Source organism: Seriola dumerili, unplaced genomic scaffold, assembly GCF_002260705.1.
Source record: "Seriola dumerili isolate Sdu_G_001 unplaced genomic scaffold, Sdu_1.0 BDQW01000391.1, whole genome shotgun sequence".
NCBI lineage: Eukaryota > Metazoa > Chordata > Actinopteri > Carangiformes > Carangidae > Seriola > Seriola dumerili.
The window spans coordinates 530240-553428 of NW_019174646.1; the positions used below are offsets into that span (position 1 = coordinate 530240).

General features: G+C 40.1%; 3 protein-coding genes across 5 annotated transcripts in view; 2 read left to right on the forward strand and 1 right to left on the reverse strand.

Moving 5' to 3' along the window:
• The first annotated feature begins 923 nt into the window (after window positions 1–923).
• LOC111233431 (SAM domain-containing protein SAMSN-1-like) lies at window positions 924–7020 on the forward strand. Its single transcript, XM_022761240.1, has 8 exons — window positions 924–980; window positions 2235–2315; window positions 2990–3118; window positions 3782–3899; window positions 3997–4148; window positions 4304–4516; window positions 4890–5037; window positions 6210–7020. The coding sequence occupies exons 1-8, from the start codon at window positions 924–926 to the stop codon at window positions 6362–6364; spliced, it is 1053 nt and encodes a 350-aa protein (XP_022616961.1). The 3' UTR covers window positions 6365–7020.
• A 475-nt stretch (window positions 7021–7495) lies between these two features.
• hspa13 (heat shock protein family A (Hsp70) member 13) lies at window positions 7496–9997 on the forward strand. Its single transcript, XM_022761244.1, has 5 exons — window positions 7496–7658; window positions 7772–8112; window positions 8375–8588; window positions 8717–8884; window positions 9183–9997. The coding sequence occupies exons 1-5, from the start codon at window positions 7634–7636 to the stop codon at window positions 9761–9763; spliced, it is 1329 nt and encodes a 442-aa protein (XP_022616965.1). The 5' UTR covers window positions 7496–7633; the 3' UTR covers window positions 9764–9997.
• Window positions 9998–13956: 3959 nt separating this feature from the next.
• Window positions 13957–23189, reverse strand: part of LOC111233432 (glycerophosphodiester phosphodiesterase domain-containing protein 5-like) — a 43999-nt gene continuing 34766 nt past the window's right edge. The window contains exons 10-18 of one of the 3 annotated variants that reach the window (XR_002665604.1): window positions 21942–22092; window positions 20381–20602; window positions 19963–20120; window positions 19707–19854; window positions 18684–18766; window positions 17922–17936; window positions 16155–16267; window positions 15523–15830; window positions 15291–15346 (exon numbers count right to left, since the gene is read on the reverse strand). Coding sequence is in view for 2 of the 3 variants with exons in the window: in XM_022761242.1 (XP_022616963.1) it covers window positions 15261–15346; window positions 16155–16267; window positions 17922–17936; window positions 18684–18766; window positions 19707–19854; window positions 19963–20120; window positions 20381–20602; window positions 21942–22092 (976 nt within the window). In the remaining variant the exon portion in view is untranslated. Of the gene's footprint in view, window positions 15347–15522; window positions 15831–16154; window positions 16268–17921; window positions 17937–18683; window positions 18767–19706; window positions 19855–19962; window positions 20121–20380; window positions 20603–21941; window positions 22093–23189 lie in introns of all 3 variants that reach the window. The other 2 variants (XM_022761242.1, XM_022761243.1) reach the window with 2 other exon arrangements.

Genomic DNA, 23189 nt, shown 5'->3' on the forward strand with positions numbered 1-23189 from the left:
GAATCACACTTTCAGACTCACTGTGGAGGCCATGTTTTTTAAGAAGGTGACAGTTTTATGACTTTCAACTTTCATTAACAAGAAAAATCTATCGTGTTTTACATTGTAGTGTTTCTAAGACATCAAATGAACTATATTCACTCCCATGTCGAGAAAAGAGATAAACCGGAAAGTGTTTCAACACAATAAAGTTGCCTTTTTTGACTGTTCCTCTCATACATCAGCACTTCCTCAAAAGCTCTCTCCCCACATGAAGTAATTAATGCATAGGAATAATTACTCCAGCATCATTTACATTTACCAAGTTCCTTATTGCTATTAAAGGAAACTCTTGAGGTATACTGAGCTTTGAATTGATTTAAATAGAATCTAATATTTATATTATTATTTTTAAATACTGACTTCCTGTTTTATCAATATTATTGTCACTTAATGGATGTGGATGAAGCCCTTACCCTGATACATTACACTCCAGTGCTTATATGATTGAGTTATACTCTGTGACATTAACCCAACTCTGAGCTTAACCAACCACAAAATGTAAGATAAATAAGACACAAGCTCATCCTCCCCAAGATAATGTATGTCATAAGTCATATAATATATTATGAAAACAAATACCACACATATAAAACCTAAACACAACCTTTCCTGGAAGTGGTTCGTGATGTTTTCTTTGAGCAGGCCACAAAATGCACACTTAAGCATTTGTATTTTTTCCTTTCAAAAGCGATACTGGAGCGAGACACACAATGTCGATTGCCTCACATCCTGTGTGTTGTGAGGAAGTGGGCTAGTCAGCCCATCAGACAGGCAAGCCTCTTGCAGTTAGTTAACATTTCACTGCCAGCAGGAGAGACGGGTAAAGAAAAGAGAAGAACAAGAACTGAGATTTGACAAAAACCGATTAAAACAGCAGAAAAATGTTACAGAGGGCAGCATCCAACGTGTCAGACAAAGCGAAGAGCAACAAACCAAAGGTAGGAGAAAATCTACACAGGAATCTGATTATATGACATTTTGTTGGAAGCAGAGATGTTCAAATGTAACCTTTTACATAATTTCTTCAATAATGATGAATGTCTTAAAAAAAAAATGAGAGAGACGGATCATTGTTCTGACTAAAAATGCAGATTTGTACTAGGTGTAGCTGAAGTTACTGTATAAAATATACAATATACATTTAGGGTGCAAGGATAAATCATACTATATAAATCCTGATAGGCCACTCAAAGAATACTTAAAGGTAATGTTTTTTTCCAAAAATATATGCACTAAAATGTATTTTCCAAATTCATTGTCCTATCCTAAAAAACAGAAGGACGATAAAATTTAAACAGTTCAATAAATAAAATTAGGACAAAGAATGGCTTTAAAACAAAACTCTCCAATTCTGCTGCTGCTGCTGCATCTGTGGAGACTGGAGTAAAATGTGGGCCTGTCAGTCAAAGCAGTCGACGCTGCATTAAATCAGTCCACAGAGGTCTGTCTAGGAGTTCATGTTTAACCAGGATTTCCAGGGATTATTCATTTATATAATTATTTTTTGTGCTCTGCTGTGGAGATGATGGGGGTTTGGGAGAGATTATAATGACTTTTAGTTTTATGAAAAATAGAAGGGAAAAAAAAGAGAAACAATTAAAACCAAGCCAGAGTGAAGCAACTATGAGTACATGTCACCAGTTTTGTGAGGACACTGTTGTTTTATCTATGTATTTATTTATATATTTTTCATACTGACAAGTTTGTCAGTTCACTTGTATGTAGAGACTTATTCACTGCCCTCTCACTAAACTGCTTTGTGAATCAAAACCTGACCTTTACTTGCTCTCATTCTGGAACACTCTGAAGAGACTATTTGCTATATATGTGTATATATATATATGTGTATATATATATATATATATATATATATATATATACACATACATACATACATACATACGTACATACATGTACACACGCACACATATACATACACGTACACTGTGGGTGCTTTCAGTGTACGTTTAGAAACAAGGCTAGCCATGGCTTTCATTAATAGACAGACTATATAAAGTATATGGACAGCTAAATGCACTACAATTGTGAGTCTTGACAGCTGAGACAAGGACTCAAGTACAATGACAAGTACAACGACTTGACATGATGTAATTCTGGTAAATTTTGCTACACAAACCATGCCAGTTGTCTTTATGACATCCTTTGTCTTTGTTTTTTAATGTCCCCCACAGCGCTCCACCAGCTTCGGCAGGTTTGAGGGTCTCAGACATCACTCGTCACTGGCCAAACCAGAGGAAAATGGAACAAATATGGTTTGTAGATATGTTTATTTTATATTGTCATAATGACAAGAAGTAATGATACATCAGTAAAATAGTACCAGGAGGTCAACAACATCACAAATGATACTGCAAAGTCTTTGTTTAGAGACATTAGCGTTGAAATAGCTGAATATAAGCAGATATACAAATATTTGCAGCTGTATCCTAGTGCAAAGTGTTTTATAAAAATAAGACATGGTTCATCCTGGGAAAAACCCTTCATGGCACAGGAAATGGTGCATTTTACCATATGTTTTTGGAGCAGAAGTACAAAAACAGAGGAGATGGGAGAAATATGAGGAGCTATGGTCTAAATTTATTCCCATATGCAAATGTAATACATATACATATATTAAATTTCCATATATGAAATATATGTGCATATAAACCAAGAACATATATGTAACAATGTATATATAAAACCTATTAGAAACTGGAACAATATATTGACATGTGTGTCCAGCCCATACAAATATGTCTCTGCATGTACGGTAATATTGTAGACAGTATATATCCATCCCAAAGTATGAATATATACACTATATAAATATGCTTGCAACATGTTATACTGTGTAAAATTTCATCATAGATATTTTTGATATATTTACATATACAGATTTTACTATGGTATTTCACAACTAACTAAACCAACTTTCTGCACACAGCTCACCGAAGAATGTGAAAGTTCAGACACAAACAAATCAGCTGGACTTGGGAAGAAGATGAAGGCAATCTCACTGACCATGCGCAGAAAAATGGGCAAAAAACACATCAAGTCTTTCTCTGAAGAGACAGTGAGTCACTGGAAAATAGACACATTCACACATTCGCACACAAACAGCCTCCACTTATTATTTAAACAGGCTGCTATCAGGCACCAGTGATAAAGCTTCTGATCAATGATATGCATAAATTGGTAAATTCAAGAGGTAAAGATTACTATTTCATGTAAACACAGCCATCATTTGTGTGCGCAAATGATCAAAAATCCCCTTGATACCTGTCACACACGGTAAAAGTCCACACTGACAGTCAGCCTCAGTTACAGCAAACCTGTGCTGTTTTTCTAAAGAGGCTTATCCCTTTCATCAAAACCCACATCCTCGACTGTGACGCTGTTGCTGGCAGTATTTAAATGACACACTTCGCTCTGACCTACACCAGAAAGTGTCCTCTTGCAGGTTTCTTTTATGTTACTGTGACACGCAGAGATAAGATAAAATGTTTGAGTAGCTTGTAAATTTCACAACCCACACCTCCACCTGAACCTGCTCTGTTTTATTTTCCTTGTTGTCTTTTAATTTCATATAGACTCACTCAGTCTGGCTACAGCAGTTTGCACATGTTTACATCCCATCCACGACTGACTGATTGATTGATGATTGTATGGTTTGTCTGTATTATATAACATGCCTCGCAATTAAAACTGTACATCTTTTCTTTTTTTTTCCCTCCAGGGTGATGAGACAGACAAAGACCCTGAGGCAGAGACAGACAGCAGCCCTCCAGCTGAGAAAAACCCTGCAAAGACAAGCAACTCCTTAGAAAGTCTTTACAGTGGCCAGAGCTCCTCAAGTAAGTATTATTTATTATTTTATTTACTTATTACTTTATCTTATGTATTAGATCACCATAACTGTGTAATCATATTGTGTTGTGTCTGTGGGTTCAGGTGGTGTGACCAGTGAGTCCAACGGTTCTGGTCAGAAAGACAGTGTGAGGCTGGAGGAGGACGGCTCCTACCAGGGACAGTTCTGCGGCAGAGCTCGTGTCCACACAGACTTTGTTCCCAGCCCATATGACACAGACTCTCTCAAACTCAAGGTAACACACTATACTGTTTGTGTGCAGTGCTACGACTCTGCAGTCTCACGTAAGAACCACAACAGAAATGATCCTTTTTCATGGAGATAATTATATTCGAGTGGAACTTTACAAAAACTCAAATCAACCACATCCTGCTGTTCATTTTTTCCTAGGTGGGTGACATCATCAGCATCATCAGTAAGCCTCCGATGGGCATCTGGACCGGCATGCTAAACAGCAAAGTGGGAAACTTCAAATTCATCTATGTAGATGTTTTGGAGGAGAAAGAGGAAGAAGAGGAAGCTCCCAAGATCAGACAGCAGAAGCTCTGCAAAAGACCTCGACCTAAAACGCTGCTTGAGTTACTGGAGCGCCTGAATCTCGAGGTGAGGGCGGTAGCTGTTCACCGGGGAGCGCTCACTTGTTTTAGTGTGGTCACAAGTCAGACCGTTCATATCATAACAGGAGAGAAGTTAAAAGAGTAAACACTTCTCTTTTCCATCTTCCTTAATGAGAGAGAACTCTACTGATGTTGTTAACCTTGTCTAGGAGAGTGAGCTAATGTGAAACTGTTTTCAGTGTCCAGAAAATACCACAAAGATGTACAAAAAAAAAAAAAATCCTTTTCGATTTCGACAGACTTACTACTGAAATGTTGCCATACTTTTACAACTCATATGATCTGAAACCTGATGTTTGGTTTTTACTGAGGTAAACAGTCTATTCGTAGTAGTGAAAACACTGCTATTGTTTTTGCAGGAGTACGCCTCTGCCTTGCTGCTAAATGGCTACCAGACAGTGGAGGACCTGATGCACCTGCAGGAGAAACACCTGATAGAGCTGAACGTCAAAGACCCCGAGCACAGGCGCAGGCTTCTCGCTGCTGCTGAGTGCCGCTACACAGAAGGTTAGCAACGCTGTGACTACAACTTGAACCAATCATAAGAGACAACTAAAATGCCTATTAAGGTGTCTGTAAGAGTTCATGTTCAATGAGAAGATCACTGTAAACTACTGTCAAACTCTGAGATCCGTGTATACAGGCTTCCTATTATCTTATTTTGCAGCATGACATGCCACTGCATACTGTCCTACATATTGTCCTTTACTTAATAACAGTTTGTTTTATTACAACAGCACAGTACTAACAGTGATTCTTGATTGGTGTCATACAATATATTTTCTTGGAACAATTGTAATAATCATCAGGTGGAAGCTGAGATATTTGTGTGACACTGAATAGAAATACATCCTGCACCATGAGAGGCTTATCAGTGATTTCCTGTTACTCAGAAAGAAAGTGCTTAAGAGGGCAGAAGTTGTTCCTGTAATCTGAGTTCTTGAAACAGAAAGCTGATTATCGCAGAGCCCTGCATCAATAAAAAACTTTCCAGCATGAAGAAGGAACAACATTAACTGGCTGGTTTTGTTCAATCTATTCATGTTTTACTGAATGTAACTTTAAATAGATGCACAAAAGGCGAATTAAAGGTCATTGTCGTTATTTTGTTTGGGTGACAGTTTGACTAAACAGATGGCAACGGCCGCAGCGTTACCCTGCCGAGCTAGTTGACTCACACGAGAGGCCAGTAATTTAATCAAGCTGAACTCCATTAGCGTAGTGCTTTGGCAACCTGGACATGTGGATTAGTAGCTTCCGTCAGTGAGGTAGAAATATTAAAGAATGGTGCATGTCAGCTCAATATGTTCACTCTGTAGGAGTGGAAAATAAAAGTCAAAGAGGACATTGGAGGTGTTTTGTGCTGTTTTTTGCTAGGTCACACCTGCAGAAGTTTTTATTTGGGTCATTTTGCCATTCACAGTCAGCCAAAAACACAGCTGTTTTCACATTAAGTTTAGCAATAACAACCTTATTATTAAAAATAATGTACATTACTATTAATAAAATAGCCGCAGATCAAATCAAATGTCAAAGAGCATTAGCATTTCACATCTAAATATGGGTTCATTTCCACTGACTCAACCACTTTGCACAGATTTCCTTCTCTCATGTGGTTGGAAACAGAAACTTGTAATATTATGACATTTCATTCAATTCCATTTGGTCTGTGATTGCAGGTGATGATGTCAGGGATGCGGAGGAGCACAAATCCTCCCACAGTCTACAGGAAGAAGACAGCGACTGTCCCAGAGACTCGGGCTGCTTCATCCCATCTGAATGTTCAGACAGCAAAGAAGACGCAGAGCAGCTCACAGACGCCGTGGCTTCGTAATGTCCTCATTAGATGGATACTTTGACATTTGGGATTCAAAGTTGGGTATTTTCTTGTGACTGATAGTTTCGGGTAACTTAATTTTCTCAAAATGTCATGTTAATATCTGTTACTCCAACAAGCCAACCACAAGCTTTTTAAAAGCGTGATACATATAGGAAGAACAAACAACCTGTGTTCTAAATGTCAATATATCCATTTGTCAATTTATCAAGATCAACTTGTAAGTTTTCAGTTCTGGAGTTTTTTTTATGTTGTTGAAGAAGTGACATTTCATTGATTTAATGTCACTTGTATTTATTGCATTCTAAATCATTCAGTGTTATTGCATATAATGCCTTTATTTATCAAAGCTGTATCATTTTAACCTTTCTCATCACATCCAATCTCAATTTAACATCCAGTGTCATCTTTGTTTTTGGTCCTATAACTGAAGTGAGATTTTTGAAGGGATGTTTTTGAAAAGTAGTGTTTGGGTTTGGACAATGCATATTCAAATCTTGCCTATAATGTATACTGTACAGGAAAACGTGTTATTTTCTGAATGTGTGTGTGTGTGTGTGTGTGTGTGTGTGTGTGTGTGTGTGTGTGTGTGTGTGAGAGAGAGAGAGAGAGAGAGAGAGAGAGCCTGTGCATGAAAGTCAGTATTCATCTGTTTTCACAACTTTTTGTAAATAAAATTAAATAAATACAATTAAATATGATTTGTTGTCATTTGGAATCATTTCACTAAATGCTACAGTGTTTGATGTAGAGTGAGTGGTTAGTGCATAAATAGCCATGAAATATAATAAAATGAGAAATATAGTTTCTATTTTTGTATATAATTAATTATTACATTTACTGTTTTCTTTATTTAATTTTATTTAATAATATTTTATTTTTAACATTTGATTTTAATGTGAACTTTTTTTATTTCATTTTTTATCCTTGGCTGTTTTGGCTCTACCTGGTTGGCTGAGAACACAGATACGTCACGAAACTTCTGTTTTCGTCGCATGCCGCTAGCATTGATGGGAATTGTAGTAAAAAGCTAAAATCTGCTGCGCTATTGGTGGCGTCGATGGTGTGTGACGTAAACTACAATACCCAGTTACCACAAGAAGCCATGCAGTGTTGACGTGTATTTTACTGGTAGTCCGAAATCTTTCTGTTTCGCATCATCCAGCTGTCAAAGCTGGACATCATTTTACCGCAACTTGCACATTTTTTTTTTACCGACATATTGTGAATTTTAAGCGGCGTGGGGATTCGCAACAGTGTGTGACGATGTCCGGAGAAATTTCTATGATTGGTAAGTCAAAAGTGAGTTATATCTCTCCAGTAATTAACCGGTGACTGGATGCTAACACATGAGCTAACTGGTCTGTCCCACCTGTTAATACGCGTGATGTTACCGGTCCACAGGTTCGGTGATCCTGGCCTTGTTCCTGGCCGGCTATCTGGGTCAGCAGTACTTACCTCCCCCCAAACCCAAAGTGATCGGCCTGGACCTGGGCACCACTTTTTGCTCTGTTGGCGTCTTCCACCCGGGCAGCGGGGATGTGGAGGTGATAGCAGATGAAGAGGGGAGGAAGAGCATCCCCAGCGCAGTCTCCTTTACCACTACTGCGGTGCTGGCCGGACACGAAGCCGTAGATCTCGCCGACGCCAACCCTCAAAACACCATCTACGATGCAAAGAGGTTCATCGGGAAGATATTTGAGCCGGAAGTCATGGAGCAGGAGAGTGCCCGGTACCCGTTTAAGGTGGGTCATGGTGGGTCATGCTGGGGCTGGTCACACACGTTTGTAACTCGCTTCAGGAGCTGCTTTTCTTTGGTTAAACCATTTTTGATGGGAATAAAGAATCTTTCAAGTTGATCAGTCCTGGATCTGTAGTTTCTTTAGTGCTTGTTTTTCTTTTCATACTAATTAAAAAAAACAAAAACAAATGATAAATTGCACATTATTTCCTTCTACTGAAATCTCTTCATCGTGATTCGCTGTCTCTCTTCGCCCCCTCCTTCAGGTGATTAACAACAATGGAAGTGCAGAGTTTCTGATCTCCACCAACCACACCTTCACGGTTAGCCCAGAGTTCATCGGCTCCAGGCTGCTGCTGAAGATGAGGAAGATGGCCGAGAGACAGCTGGGTGTGCCCATCCAGAAAGCCGTCATCTCGGTGCCGGCGGAGTTTGATGAGAGACAGAGGAACTACACTGTCAGGGCTGCCAACCTGGCTGGTCAGTTCTCTAATTATCTTATGATGATGTTGGATGACGTTAGTGAGTCTTTTGAGAAAACTGAACATCAAGCACCCAAGTTTAAAAACGACATAATGTGCACACTAACTCACGTTACTGTCTTGCAGGCTTGGAGATCCTGCGTGTGATCAATGAACCCACAGCGGCAGCCATGGCCTACGGCCTCCACAAGGTGGACGTCTTTAACGTGCTGGTGGTCGATCTCGGGGGAGGAACCCTGGACGTGTCTCTGCTCAACAAACAGGGGGGAATGTTCCTTACCAGAGCCATGGCAGGTAGGTGCTTCACTGCCTCAGTAAAAAGAGACAGGAGGTGATGTGAACCATTGGTGTCTGAAAAAGCAGCTTTAACTTTTGTTCTGCAGCAAAAACTCAAAAAGAATTGTTCTTTTATTCTGTGTTCTCTTCTTCCTGATTGAAGTGGATTCAACTGAGAGAAATAGCAGGTGTCGAATATCTGTTCAGACAAAAACCTGATTTAATTTTAGTGTTTGTAATCTGAAACGTCACAAAGCAGCTTATTCCAAAGCTTGAGAGAGAACAGAACACTATTATTAAGTGGATGTTTTTGCAGGAAATAACAAACTGGGAGGTCAAGACTTCAGCCAGAGGTTGCTCCAGTACACCACAGAGCGTGTCCAACAGGAGTTTGGCATCCCACCCACCCTCAAAGAGGACATCCATCATCTCCGACAGGCTGTGGAAGCCGCCAAGATCAACCTCACCCTCCAACCCAGCGTCACCATCAAGGTGCCCCTGCACCTTCACGCACACGGCAGCTCCGAGTCACCTGAAGGCTTTGCTGCTGCCCCGGTTCTCTTCCAGGCTGTGATCACTCGCGAGCTGTTTGAGGAGCTCAACGAGGACCTTTTCCAGAAGATTCTGGCTCCTGTCGAGACCGTGTTAGCTGAGGGCCACCTGGAGAAAGAGGAAGTGGATGAGATCGTCCTGGTTGGAGGGTCCACCAGGATACCGCGGATCAGGAGGCTGATCAGCGAGTACTTTGGGAAGGAGCCCAACACATCAGTAGATCCTGACCTGGCTGTGGTGACAGGCGTGGCCATTCAGGCTGGCATCATGGGTGGCTCCTGGCCTTTGCAAGTGAGCGCTATAGAAATCCCCAACAGACACCTGCGCAAGACGAACTTTAGCTAATCTTGATTAAGTTTATTTATTAAGATAAAAGGGATGCCACAGAAACGTTCCACAGATTCCGAACTGTGTCATGCTTCTCTAAAGTGCTCAATTTAAAATCTGCTGGTGTGAGAAAAATGCACAACAAAAATTACTGTCACCAAAAATGGAGGCGTACAAGATATTCAGGTTTTCAGCTCTTCTTGTGCTTCTTTACGATAGGTGGTAGTAACAAAAAAAAAAAAAAGAAAAGTGCAAACATCTATTGCATTCCACTTTGACGTGCAATGACTGGTAACATCAGCGGAAGTCAACAGTTCTCTTTTCATTGTCAAAGTCCCAGCTGCTTTTGTTGTGCAAAGTTTCAGCAGAAACCACATGGTGAGATTCTGATGAAATGGGAATGAGAAGCTTCTCTGTCGTGTATCTACTAATCCAGCCGCTTCACTGATGATGCTTAGTTAGGGTAGATACTGTAATGGTGTTCAATTCAGGGAACAACCACTCATTTAAAGGACTTAAAGACTAGCCAGTATGTCTTCATCTATTTATTTATTTATTGTCATTTAACAGTATGGCTGTGTGTGTGTAAATACGTACGAGTGCAGGTGTTTTGCAGGCCTTTAAAGTGTTTTCTTCCCATCAAAGGCTGACATATTGTGTGCGTGTGCCTTTTTAGAAAGCTGCTATATTGTTTGAAATGAAGTGAACTGCTGCAAGTTGGTGGTTCAGACAGAGACCTTTGTCCAGGTCCCTGAGATGATTTTACATCCACTGGAAGGCAACTGGGACACAGAGACACCTCAGAGACAGACAATTAATTTAAAACAAATTCACTGCAATATAGACTAGTCACCTCATACATAAGGCATTTAGGTGAGGTGCAGACTCCCGGCCCCCCAGCTAACAGATGAAGGTGTGTGTCGGAGAAAGCCTTAATGTTCACACAGTACTGTAAATGTTAACTCATTAAACATAACTGACCCTCTGTTTGAAGAGGATGCAGGTCAGATTATTTGACTGTCAGAGATATGGAGGACACATGCTCATTGCTGCACTTTGGCAACTTCCACGTGTGGCCCAACTTCCACTTTTTTTGTGCAACATCCCATGTTTTATTGAAATGGCAGACACTTGTACGCTTCAAATAATTTCGCTGCACGTGAGAGTTTGCTTTTACTGCTGTAAGTAGAGAAAGTCGACTCTGATCGTCCCACAGAAGGACCAAAGCATTGCTTACTGGTGCCTTGTGTATTTGATATTGAGAAGTGTGTTACCGTCACAGATCGGAGTGCCTAAAATGTGATGAATAACCTAGTGTGAAAAAAATCAGTTTCACCTGCACTTATCCTTATTGACAGTAGGCTGCTTATTGTTCATCCACCATGTACGTTGACATCCATTTTTATTCCAAAATTTCTGTGAAAATAACACAGTATTCTGTATCTGTCAAGATCAGTGAGATCACCAAGAACTTAAGGTACTTACATTCCTTTAAAACTGTCACAACTGTTTTCTTGCCAAACACCATTCATGAGTAGGTGTATTTATTTATTTCCTTTTTTCAGATGATGTCTCTCTCATTTTGTAACTGAGATCTTGATGTAAGAGATTTCAGTTAAGATGAAGCAAATTTGAGGCTCTGCTGTTTGTATTTGATACTGTACAAATAGTTTCAGTCCCTATGGAAATAGGGAGACCAAAAAAATAAAACAAAAGAAATGGGACTAGGATCTATTTTTATATTCCAAGTTTTACTCATTGTCAGAGTTGAGCCACATATGAAATAAGAAGTTAAATTGCTATGACCTATTAAAATTGCATTTCTCAACTTCTCCACCGTCTTTTTATTTTGAGAAAGTCTAACTAGGTCAATTTTGTTGCATATATATATATATATATATATATATATACACACACACAGGTATATATTCCTGAGCAGCATACAGAGTACTTCTCTCACTCACACACACACACACATCCAAGTAGAACAGGGCTTCAAACTATAATCTAGATTCGATGAGGCTCTAAGTTACTTGTCTAAACTATAAAGTAAAGATGAAACATCCACCCCAATGAATACACACGACATCTGACTGGCTCTGGTTCAGGTAAGTGTATTATATTCCATTGTTCACTTTAAAGTCACAAAAATACACTTTCTTAGTTCAATAAATATATATCTAAAGGAAATTAAATGTACTACCAGCAACCAGATAACCCACCAACAAGGATCTGCAATCACACTAAGTGTATATATCAAAACCTTTGTACACATTACATGCCTCTTTTAACCTTGTTGACCCAAACCAGATAAAAACAGGTAAGTTGTAACCCAAAAAAACAGATCTCAGAAACCCTTGAAAGTTCAACAAATAAGGAAAATAAATAGAAAATGAATGAGTGCACTCAAAATGTCCTCCCACCCTCGTCTTAAATGAATGTTCCACAAGACTGTGCGACCTGATGACTGATGGTTGAGTGGAGATGGAGACTTACTGGGAGGGCGGCGAGAGGACAGTTGAGGTGGATATGTGGATGGTTACAACAGACGAGATGGTGATTCTACTTCCAACAGAAGATCTCTTCAAAACCAGCCTACACAAAATGCAGGAAAATTATTCACAAGTCCTAATAAATGATCATAAATTCCATTGAGATCTGCTTAAATAAAGTCACTGGTGTAAAATGTTTGTTTTGGCTTTTTTTCATTAACTCAAACAAATGTAACACAATACATTCCGCAGTATACCTCAAAGTACACGAACTCAGCATAAACATGAAGGAAATTAAACAGTGTTTCTCTAATAGACCTATTTACTGTATGCAAACATTTTAGCAGACGTCATACGTAGCTTACATAAAGTTTAGCAGCATGAAAGGTTACTATAGTATAACCTTTCATGCTGCTTAAAGCTATAGCTTTAACGCTATCTCCACCCCACGTGTGGCACAATGCCTGCACTCCAGGTGGTAATTAAGCATAAAACACATTTACCTGCCTGATGTCTGAACAGGAGTCATAAAACACACAAAACATTTATCACACATCCATGACAAAGTTTTATCCCTCTCATAATTATCCCGACATGTTTTGATAGAAGTACAGAGTTTTTATGTCTGCGATAATTTCCTAATGCAGTTTGCGTGCTAACGTGGCTGACAATGAGTTACTAAAGCTAACTCACCGGGACATCAGACGTTCGCAGATCTAAGCATCAATAGGCAAAGTCTCAGCTCCTTCATCAACACTTGTTGTGCTCAGCATCAAGCACAGATTTACAATTTATTGGGGACTATTTTAGCGATCCAAAACAAAGTGCGTAACTGGAAGAGTGTATGCGCTTTGTGCGCTCTGTATGTTGGTATATATCACTCTCTTGACAGTGCGCCCTTAAAATAACAGTGAAATACTGCGCCACTGAATTAAGATCAGATTTCTGCTGGTCAATCGCGGAATCACTTTCCACTGTCTCAAGATAGCGATGCGCCAGCAATGCGCCTGACCACACCACATTTTAAGACCAACACGCCCATGGGCGCACTGATAGGTGCAAGTGTATTCGCTATTTTAACAACGTGGGCGCTGGATGGAAAAATGACAGCTGCGTCGGTCTGAAACTAGCAAATACACGGTGTAAGTAAATACGGGTGTAAGATAGGGCCCATGGTCATCAAGCTCTAACTAGGGCTTGATCCAGCATGTAGCTCCTTATCTCTAGCAGAACTGCATCGCATCGAGGGAAGAACGAAAGTAGGTGTTTTTTAGAGTAAGAGTGCCAGTCTGAGGACTTTTGCGCACTAAGCAGAGCGCTACAACCTACCAACCCCATTTAAAGGGACAGCACCATAATAGTAATCTGGGGCTAAACTAGCCTGGTTACATCCGTATGGCGTAGTGTCTTTGAGCAAAACACTGACTGGACCCCAGATTACTCCTGATGAGTAAGTGTGTGTGTGTATGTAGGGGACAGAGTTATTTGCCAAATGACAGTAATATAATCTTTAAAAAGAGCTGACCCTTTTAAGAGTTTTAGTGGCACACTGTGACCTACTTTAAGTTCAATGTAGGCAAATATGATCACTCACATGACTTCTGCAGCTCTGCTGGAGTCAGAAAAAAACTGCTGAGGCACATAGTAAAAAAGAGAGACAAATTCTTAAACAAATGTGAGGGGGAAAAAATGACAAAAAATAAACAGCCAGTAGGAAACTCCTGTATTAGAAGAGTTTTTAATGTTTTACTTCTGAGGCACAGTAATACCCAAAGAAAGAAAGTCAACACAAAACGCAATCAGTTTCTTGACCCTGTGCTGCCTCCTGTGATACCTCTAGTAGCGTCCCTTCAATTAGCTTGGAGCTTTATTTTCACATTTAGCACCCACTTCATTTATCTTATAACATTCAGCTTTACACCAGAAACTTACATTGAGATGCATTTTGTTTGTCAGCAATACAATACCACAGACCTAACTGCAGTCCAGAGGCTGTGAAGGAAGTGAAATGACTTCCATCATGGCCAGACTATTGCTATTGTAATTAATTAACTGTCACATTGTTCAAATGTAATTCTTAGTTGGCTGGAGCATCTCTCACACTGGTTCATCTCTTATTTACAATAACACATTCAACATAGCACTGCACACAGGGTAAAAAAATACACTTCCAGTCAGGATACACACAATACACCTTACACATCTTAAAAAAAAAAAAAAGAAACAAACCATAACACATTCACATTAACCATAAAAAGACAGCACTAATCTCCACCCCAAACCATTTTCACCAGTTCGTCTTCTGGTTACACACTGGGAGCACAGCTCACACAAGTCATTTGATATGATCATTCCTGTAACATGCACTGATCAAAAGTCGGGCAGGGGGTTCATTCAGCCTCTATCAAAATAATTATCTTACATACACCATGTGAACATTTCACCTGGAGGAGAAGGCAGGACCTCTGTAAACAGCTTGTTTGTGTTTTTTGTTTTTTCCTCTTTAAATACAAATATAATGTTAGTACTATTATGAACAACAGCACAATGGAGTGCTGACAGAAGGCTCATGCTGCAATAAAGGATTGTAAAAAGCCTTGTTAAAAAGAAATTCATTCGCTAAGAGAAGAGTATCATTTACACTTACACTGCTTAAAATAATAAACTGCTTTGGAAAATTAGCTTAAAGAATCTGGAAACTCTGTAACTTGGTAACTCGGGGGGGGGGGGCTCTTGGACATTTAAATGTGAGAGAGGAAGCCACAGATTTGGCGAATTCCATCAATAAAAAGTGCGTGTAGCCCCGTGTGATATACAGTATGTCTGACAAGCAAAAACCTTATTTACACAATGTACACACAGCAGCTGGGTGGTTGTTTTCTCCATCAGATACAGCAGTCTGTCAGTTTATCAGTAGGACAGAGGAGGAGAACAGACTTTACACCGACTAAAACAGGAATGATTTGAACAGAGTGTTGTAGTCTCCGTCTCACTGCAGCAGATTCACACAGGCTTAGTTCCAGTCACTGGCTGATGCCCTGATTGGTGTAGTAGTCGTAGCCATTATCTGCATACAGCTCCTCGGCACTGCCAACTCCATTCCCCACCTCTGGAGGGCGCCAAAAGAAAAGCAAAAAAAGTCATTAAATTATAATACAGCTCATAAACCTCATTAGATGCATGGTCAAGAGTTAACAAAAGAAAAAGAGTAATAAAGTGCAAAATTTAATTTAAAAATGAAAAAATGATGAAGAACAACAATCAGCTGGCACTGACGTGGCTTACCTTTCACCCCCAGCACTAGTGGCTGTCTAGACAGACTGGGGCGTCTATAAGCTCCCCTACACACAACGTTGTCTCCATTGGGAGGAATGTGGGGGAGATTTGGTGCATGAAGCGATGGATAAATGGATGAAGGGGAGAAGGGCAAAGGAGTGCAGAGAGGTGGCAGGTAACGAGGGATGCAATGGATGCATGGAATGAAAAGGAAGAAGTCACTGCTGGTGGAGGAGATGGAGAGGAGGTAGGATGGACAGGAGGTGGTGCGCATCACACACGAAGGATGGAGGAGGCAGGCGGCTACTGGGACTGACCTTCAATTCAAGAGAGGAGGAGGAGGAGGAGGAGGAGGAGGAGGAGCAAGAACATTCACAAATACTCAGACAGATGCATGCTGGGATGGACATGCTAGTAGGGCACCTGAAACTCAAGAAGGCTCATTCCTCATCTTCAAGTTAAAAAGTTTGAGATTGATTTTGTAAAACCAGTAAATCAAAAAAGATACAGTACAAAGAGAGGAATTTCTTTTTGAGTTCAGGAGCCCAAATAAACAACAACAACAACAACAACAAAACTGCAAAACACCAAAGGCTGGCAAACATATACATATCCCTTTCATCTCTGTGTGACGGTCTTACCAGAAAAGATAAGTTTCTCCTTCATGACGCTGATGTCTCGACTAGACCTCCTGACTGCAGCGCTCAGCATGATCTGCTCAGGGTTGTAGCTGTGCATACCGCTCATCCGATACCTGCGGGGTCATGTGTTAGGTCAAAAATCACCTCGGGACAACAAGGATATCACTAAATACTGCTGCCTCTGCTCACATCATGCAGTTTAGGGTCAGGTTCTGGTACATACAAGAATAACGTTTTAATTTTTAAAAGGAACTAGGGGGTTAATGCACATAACTGGCTGTGTGTTTATTAAAGTACTTCTCTGAGAAAACTGATTCCTAAATTTAAGTTACAGAATATTTGATCTGACAATTCAGTTTACGCGCACACAAAAGAACACAGCAGATTCGTATTTTATGAATATAGTATATATTGTACAGAATTTTGATATGAACACTGAAATATGGATGCCACTTTCTGGTATGGCTGCATTTATCAAGGGTTTATAAGCTGTACCGAATGGCTTTATTACTGGCTAATGAAGCGTTTACTAAAGCTTCATAAATTATTCATAAGCCATTATTAAACAACAAATTTTGAGTTGCCAGGTTGCGCAAACTCAATTTGACTTGTGTGTTTTTTGTAATAAAGTAATAACTACTTTATTACCAAAAACACACAAGTCAAATTGAGTTTGCTCAATGTTGGTAATCCATCAATTAACGCTTAATAATTTGTTAAATGGATTTTGGTGCAAATCCCCTTTGGCAGCCTTTTCCAGTCCAATCAGTGAAAGTTATTTTTCGCAACCCTTCAGTTGCTCTGATCAATGGCTTTTAATTGATCTATTCAGCATTAGAATTAAGCATTAAACGATTCATTAACCATTAATAAAGCAATTACAACTTGTATAGCATTTATAAATGAGGCCTTACTAGAAAGTGGTACCAAAACATGTCACATATATTATTAGTGTACAAAAATACTGTTCTAATAGAACTAAGTTTTTTTAAATATTAAGTCTTGTTCTGGCTTGTGCTGTATATTGAAAATACCATCTGAATAATGATGAGGACATTTCGCTATATTCAGCGAAATGTTATGACAATGTTCAGTTAGCTCCCTCAGATTAGCATATCAGTCAAGGCAGAGGAATTAATTTCCTGTATGTGAAAATGATGTCCTTGTTGTAATGAACAGCCTTGATTTCGATTAACTTAAGAGAAGAGCATTAGTCACAATAAAGCAATGACTAATGCACATTCAGGCATTCAGGAACAGAAATGCAGAAGCGAGGCTCGAGTTCATCAGCATCAATAAAAGCCAATCCTGAGGCACTTTCCCCTGATGAAGGCATATCCGTAGTTCATTTTGGACGCTTAGTCATTTGGCTTAATGAGACAGATAATAAATTTAAAATCTCACTGAGGACTTAATGCTGTGGATATTTTGTGCTGTGTGGGTGGAAAGCGTTCATTTTAGTTGAGCCCACAGGGATAAAGACGTGAGCTCTTCTCTCCAGAGGAAAGAGGCAGCAGTGCTTTACAACGATTCAGGTGAGACACAGAGAAGTGAGAGAGGGTAAAAAAAATATATAGAAAGACAGTAGAAATAAGGTGGAGCGAAAAATTGGATGAAGATCGAAAAAGAGAGCAAAAAAAAATATAGGGAAAGAATGGAGAAAAAGACAGACAAGGCAAAGAATGCCTCAAACAAAACAACAATGGATAAAGACAGAAAGAGCGTGAAAAGAGAGAAGACTTTGGGTCAGATAGGTGACCCAGTTACCTGATCATGTGATAGCTGAGAGAAGATGCCAGAATGCAGCAGAGGAGAAGAGCATGCACGTCAGGCAGAGGAGAGAGGACGAGGAAGGAGAGGCGGAAGGACAAAAAAGGACAAAAGAAGGCAGGAGACAAGAGAGGTCAGTTCAGAAGCCAGCAGAAGCTACTGTAGAGCTCGAGTGAGCAGAGCAAACCTGCACTGGATCGTGGAAACAAACAAACAAATAAACAAAAAACAAAAAATATATATATATATATATATCACTGTCCCCCATCCCAGAAACAACACGAGGACAGACCCTCTGTCTGAAAAACAATACCACACTCTCCAGCAGAGGAACAGAAAGACTGGAGGATGTGAATGATTTATACTCTTTAGCTAGGAGAGGACATGCTCATCTTCTGTGTCGCCACTGGTTTGTGACACCACAGAGGTAGACGGTAGAGGACATCAGAAATACATCATAACAGCTTATACAACCACATAATAATAATGTTCTTAAATAACTAATTGTGTGTACTTGTAAGCCTTTCATTTCAAGGTCATTACAGCTGAGTCATTAAAAAAAAAAAAAAAAAAAAGAGATGAAAACACACCCAAACACTGCAGGCACAGTGAGCACGACAGGAGACAAACACACACACACAAAAAAAAAACATTTTTCCTCCTCATTCACCAGCAGAAAAATGGAGAAAAACCAACTCTTGCATAAGCGCTCACTTTAGTGATTTGACTACAGTTACATCACCGTGTGACTGTACTTACTTCTGGAAAATGAATATTCCTATGACTACAGCAAAGGAGATGAGGTCTGCAGACACCCACATCAGGCAGTATCCATGTGGTCTCTGGAAACACACACAGACACACAATTATGGTGAGTCTGAATTTTGCCCATAAGAGGTTCTTGGCAGTATCTACCACTAGATGGCAGTGTATGTCAACAATACAGACTCTTATATGTGCAGCAACATCTTAACCGTCTTAGGGTTTTATATATAATACTCCTGAAAATAAAGTCACAATTTGAGATCTTTATGAATAAATCCACTATAGATAAAATGTATTTAACAGCATTTAAATGATTTTAAACATGCACTCTTCTCCAGGCAAAGTACTAACTAGAAGAAAAACCTGACCTAAATAACTGATGGCCCCATGATAAATACTCCCTTTCACTGGCCTTATTAATGTCCAATGGAAGATTCATTTGACTTCGATTTCAAATTAACAGACACAGTGCATACAGAGCTGCAGATGCCCAACAGCCTAGAGTGTGCCTGAACCACAGCAGGGGGGGACAGGGTCACATCTATATGTTATCATGCAGAGTTCCCATATGGTGGCACAGACGGGGGGGACCAGGCTGGGCCGCTGCACAGACAAGGGAGGTGAAACGATACCGGAGAGGAACAGTGTGGGTGCTACCCATGTTGAGAGGTTTTGGGAGACGACTAAACAAGAAAACCACAAGTTATTCTCTATAGGATATGCTGCAGTGATGGTGCTCGTTCTTCTACTGTGCTGGGGCTTCAGATGAGTGTTGGAAAGTAATAGGATAACACTTTCAATACAGGAAATAAACACACTAGATGAGCTCAGTTGAAAGCGAAGGGCCCTTATTGATATCACCTGGTAAAATCCAATTTAGTCATGCAGAGGAGGTGCAGCTATAGGAGAGGAGACGGGCTGAAGGGGCATATCGAAGAAAGAAAAAGTGAGAAGTGAGACGTTCCAGGCAAAGAGAAGAAAAGAGAAAAAACTATACAGTATTTGACGGATCCGTACCATGAGCCAGATGGGGTAAGGCACCTTTCTGAGGATATGCGGGGCCTCTGAGGAGACTGATGACACCCCGCTGCACCAGAGCACCGAGTACAGCCAGGGCTCGTTGACAGTGTAGAGGGTGAGGTTGATGTGGCTCTCAGAGAAATCACTGAAACCAATTACACACATTCAAACACATTTTCTTTTAAAATATAATCCAAGTGTTAAGGTGTCAACCTGATAACATGCACATTTGCATATGTGTGTATGTTCCTACCTGATGTCCTGTGTACTGGCCTGGTTGTATCTGAGCAGCAGCCTGCTGATGCCCGACTGATGGAGACTTTGAGGACTCAGTTTCTCCACTGAGGTCTGGATCAGACCAGGTGCCAGCTGTCTCACCTGGGCCCTTTGCTCATCTGGGGTCCACATCACCTACACACAGCACAAAACACAGAACATGCTGTTACACTTGTCTCTATGAAACTTTGTGTCATCAATATTAATGAAGTGACAGGGTCTGAATGCACATGAATAGGAATGGGGAACAATCATTGCCCTTGGACTGTAATAGCAAAATCAATTTATCTAGACATTGTTTATATTAATTGGCATTTAAACCCATCCTATTTGCATGAAATATGTTTAGAATAAACAGCCCGACATCATGCAGTGTTCAGTTCTTATACACCTACCAGGCTCGGAGGAACCCCAGATTGCTGCACAGCTTGCAGTGTATCATTGATCCAGCTGTAGTAGCAGGGATGGTCTGGGGGAGGTCTCCTAAGCCTGAAAACCACTGTGCTGTTATGATAGGAGGCCAGCTTCAAAAGCTGCTCCAGGCTGCACACACTCTGGTTGGCAATCAGAGTCTTCTCATGCTGGGACAGGGTGTGCACCGTCCAAAAGGGGTCATCCTGAAACAGGGGGACATCAGAAATGTGTTTAACACCAGTAATATCACTGGATTTACTGTTTAAAATACAATTACCACAATGCAATGACACTCCCACTGCTAGAAATTCAACTGTGTTTTTGGAAAGCTGTAAAAAAATGTCTATACATTCATAATCCTAATAGGTGCCTTGAATAAAAGCATCCATCCCGGTGTTATGTAGAAGGCTTGGACAACGCCTACATGAAATAAAAATAGTGGAATGTTTTTCCTAATTTCCTTTGCTTTCCCGCTTCAGTGCTCCCTCACTGCTTGTCAAAACACAGAGGAGAGGATGATCAGATGATGCTTATTTAGCTCTTCCATGATGTGCTTCACTTCACTTTTCTGACTAAAAAAATTATCATTTTAATGACAGTTTTATCATACAATCAGAACATATAAGGTGACATGTTTGGGCATAGACAGTGAATTGTCCTAACTATACACAGAAATAATAAGGCTTTTCTTACAATACAATACCCAGGCGCAACGTGCACACATGCAGTGTAAATAGACTGAAGGAGAGAGTGGAGAAAGTAATGCTCCTTCAAACACTGACACAGCAGAAGCAGAACAGCCAAGTGTCTTTGTACAGAAATCTGATCTCAGAAAGTCTGAGCTTCTGAAGAAAATATTTAACAAACACATTTTGAAATGCAAAATGAGAATCGAAGACGTGGATAGAATTTCATTTTACAGAGAGATATTTGCCAGAGTAGTTTTTAAGCAAGTAGACAGATGATAGAGTACAAATACATGACTCAAGTAAACTGTTGAAGGATTAAAGTGGAGCACAGCAAAGAAGCTCAGTGCTGCATCTTGCAGAGAATGTATCTAAAATCTCTTCCTTAGCAACAGAATCAAAAGATAGAGGCAGTTGCAGGTGATGACTAAGTAGGAATACAACAATAGTGTAGGTCAGTTTTCCATTTCTTGTAGACGTTGCACTGTTATATGGACCCATGCAGAGAAAAATAATTGGGTACCAGGACAGGCAGTATTTATACACAATTTTCATGCCTTGTTTGCTGATGTATTTTGAGCCTGTTTGGCCCACTGGTCTGGCACACCAAACAGGTTGAAACAGAAAAAAATATTCTGAAGCACTGGTTGACCCTGATCCACTCTCTCAAACATTAATGGATCTCAGTATTAAGATGAAACCAGAGGACGTCATGAAGGATCAATGAGTGAGAGCACTCATGACTCAGTGGGCTAATGACCTTTATCACACATCACTGCACGTCACGCTGTGAGAAGAGATGAAATGGCTTCAAAATAATCCCTATATTTAGTCCTCATTAGCAACCAAGAGCTACCTTAAGGAACCACTGTCCTGCGTTGAGCTGTTGCAGATCTGTCCAGTTGAAGAATGAGGCTTCATCCATCTGTCTGTCTGGGAAAACCTTCTCTACGTCTGTGGTCCTCCGCAGAGTGCTGTCGTGCATCAGGAAAGGCACTCCATCCACGCTGGTGATCAGAGAGGGGATCAGAGTTTTAAAGATGCAAGTTGGAAAGAAAGAAGAGAGATGGTATAGAGAGAAAAGATGAATAATAGAATGGCGTTCTTATTTCCATCGTTGGTCACATAGAATCCTTCATTCTGATTGGCCAGAGGGTTTTTATTTTATGTCTCTGATGTAGCGACTTCACCACTCACCGCTTCATGGATTATCCCTGACAGACAAGAATACTTTAATTATAGGTACATTAATAATTTCTACTTCAAATTAATGAGGATTAATGTTCATAGTTGGGCAGCAGCCTTCATCTGTATGAACTCCTGAAACCCCACTAACACAGAATCACCCACTATTGTCACTCTCATTTTATAAAAATTCAAAATTAGTGTCTGTTTACAATGAAAAAGGACTCGAAAGTATCACAAAAGGTCACTTTATCTGTAGGTTCTGCTTGAAAACGGGAGCAGAGGAGAGAGCAGAGGAGACAAGAGTTTGGCCCAGTTGTGAGGTTTTTATGCGAAAATGCTGCTGCTCAGTATTTGAATAGCAAATGAGCTCAATTTTTTTTTTAGTTCACATCAGGTTGTTATCCTGATGTAACCATGACAACACTAAAAACTACCCCATTTCTCAATATTTGCTATTCAAATCTTTAGCCAAGACAAAAATCTTTCCCTGTGTGAACATCAGTGTTTGTGAACTGTTAATTCCTAAAATATATTAATTAGGAGAAAAAGAAATACTAAATGGATGCAAAGGAAACAGGAGCAGGAAAATATGTTGGTATATTGTGTGTATGTGTGTGTGTGTGTGTGTGTGTGTGTGTGTGTGTGTGTGTGTGTGTGTGTGTGTGTCTGGTTTGTTGCCGGACTGGAGTCTCACTGTCGCTCTGGCTGTCATCAAGTCTAATTACTCAGCACAGTCAGGAGCTTACCTGTCAGCGGCCTGCACTAATCACACACGCATTCACCTCTCTTAGGACAGTACAGGGAACACTGTCAGCACACACATACACAAACACACAGACACATACACGGCGCCAAGGTGGTTGCTAATACAATAAGAATCTGCAGTTGGTTAAGATACAAGACTGTAGTGATGATA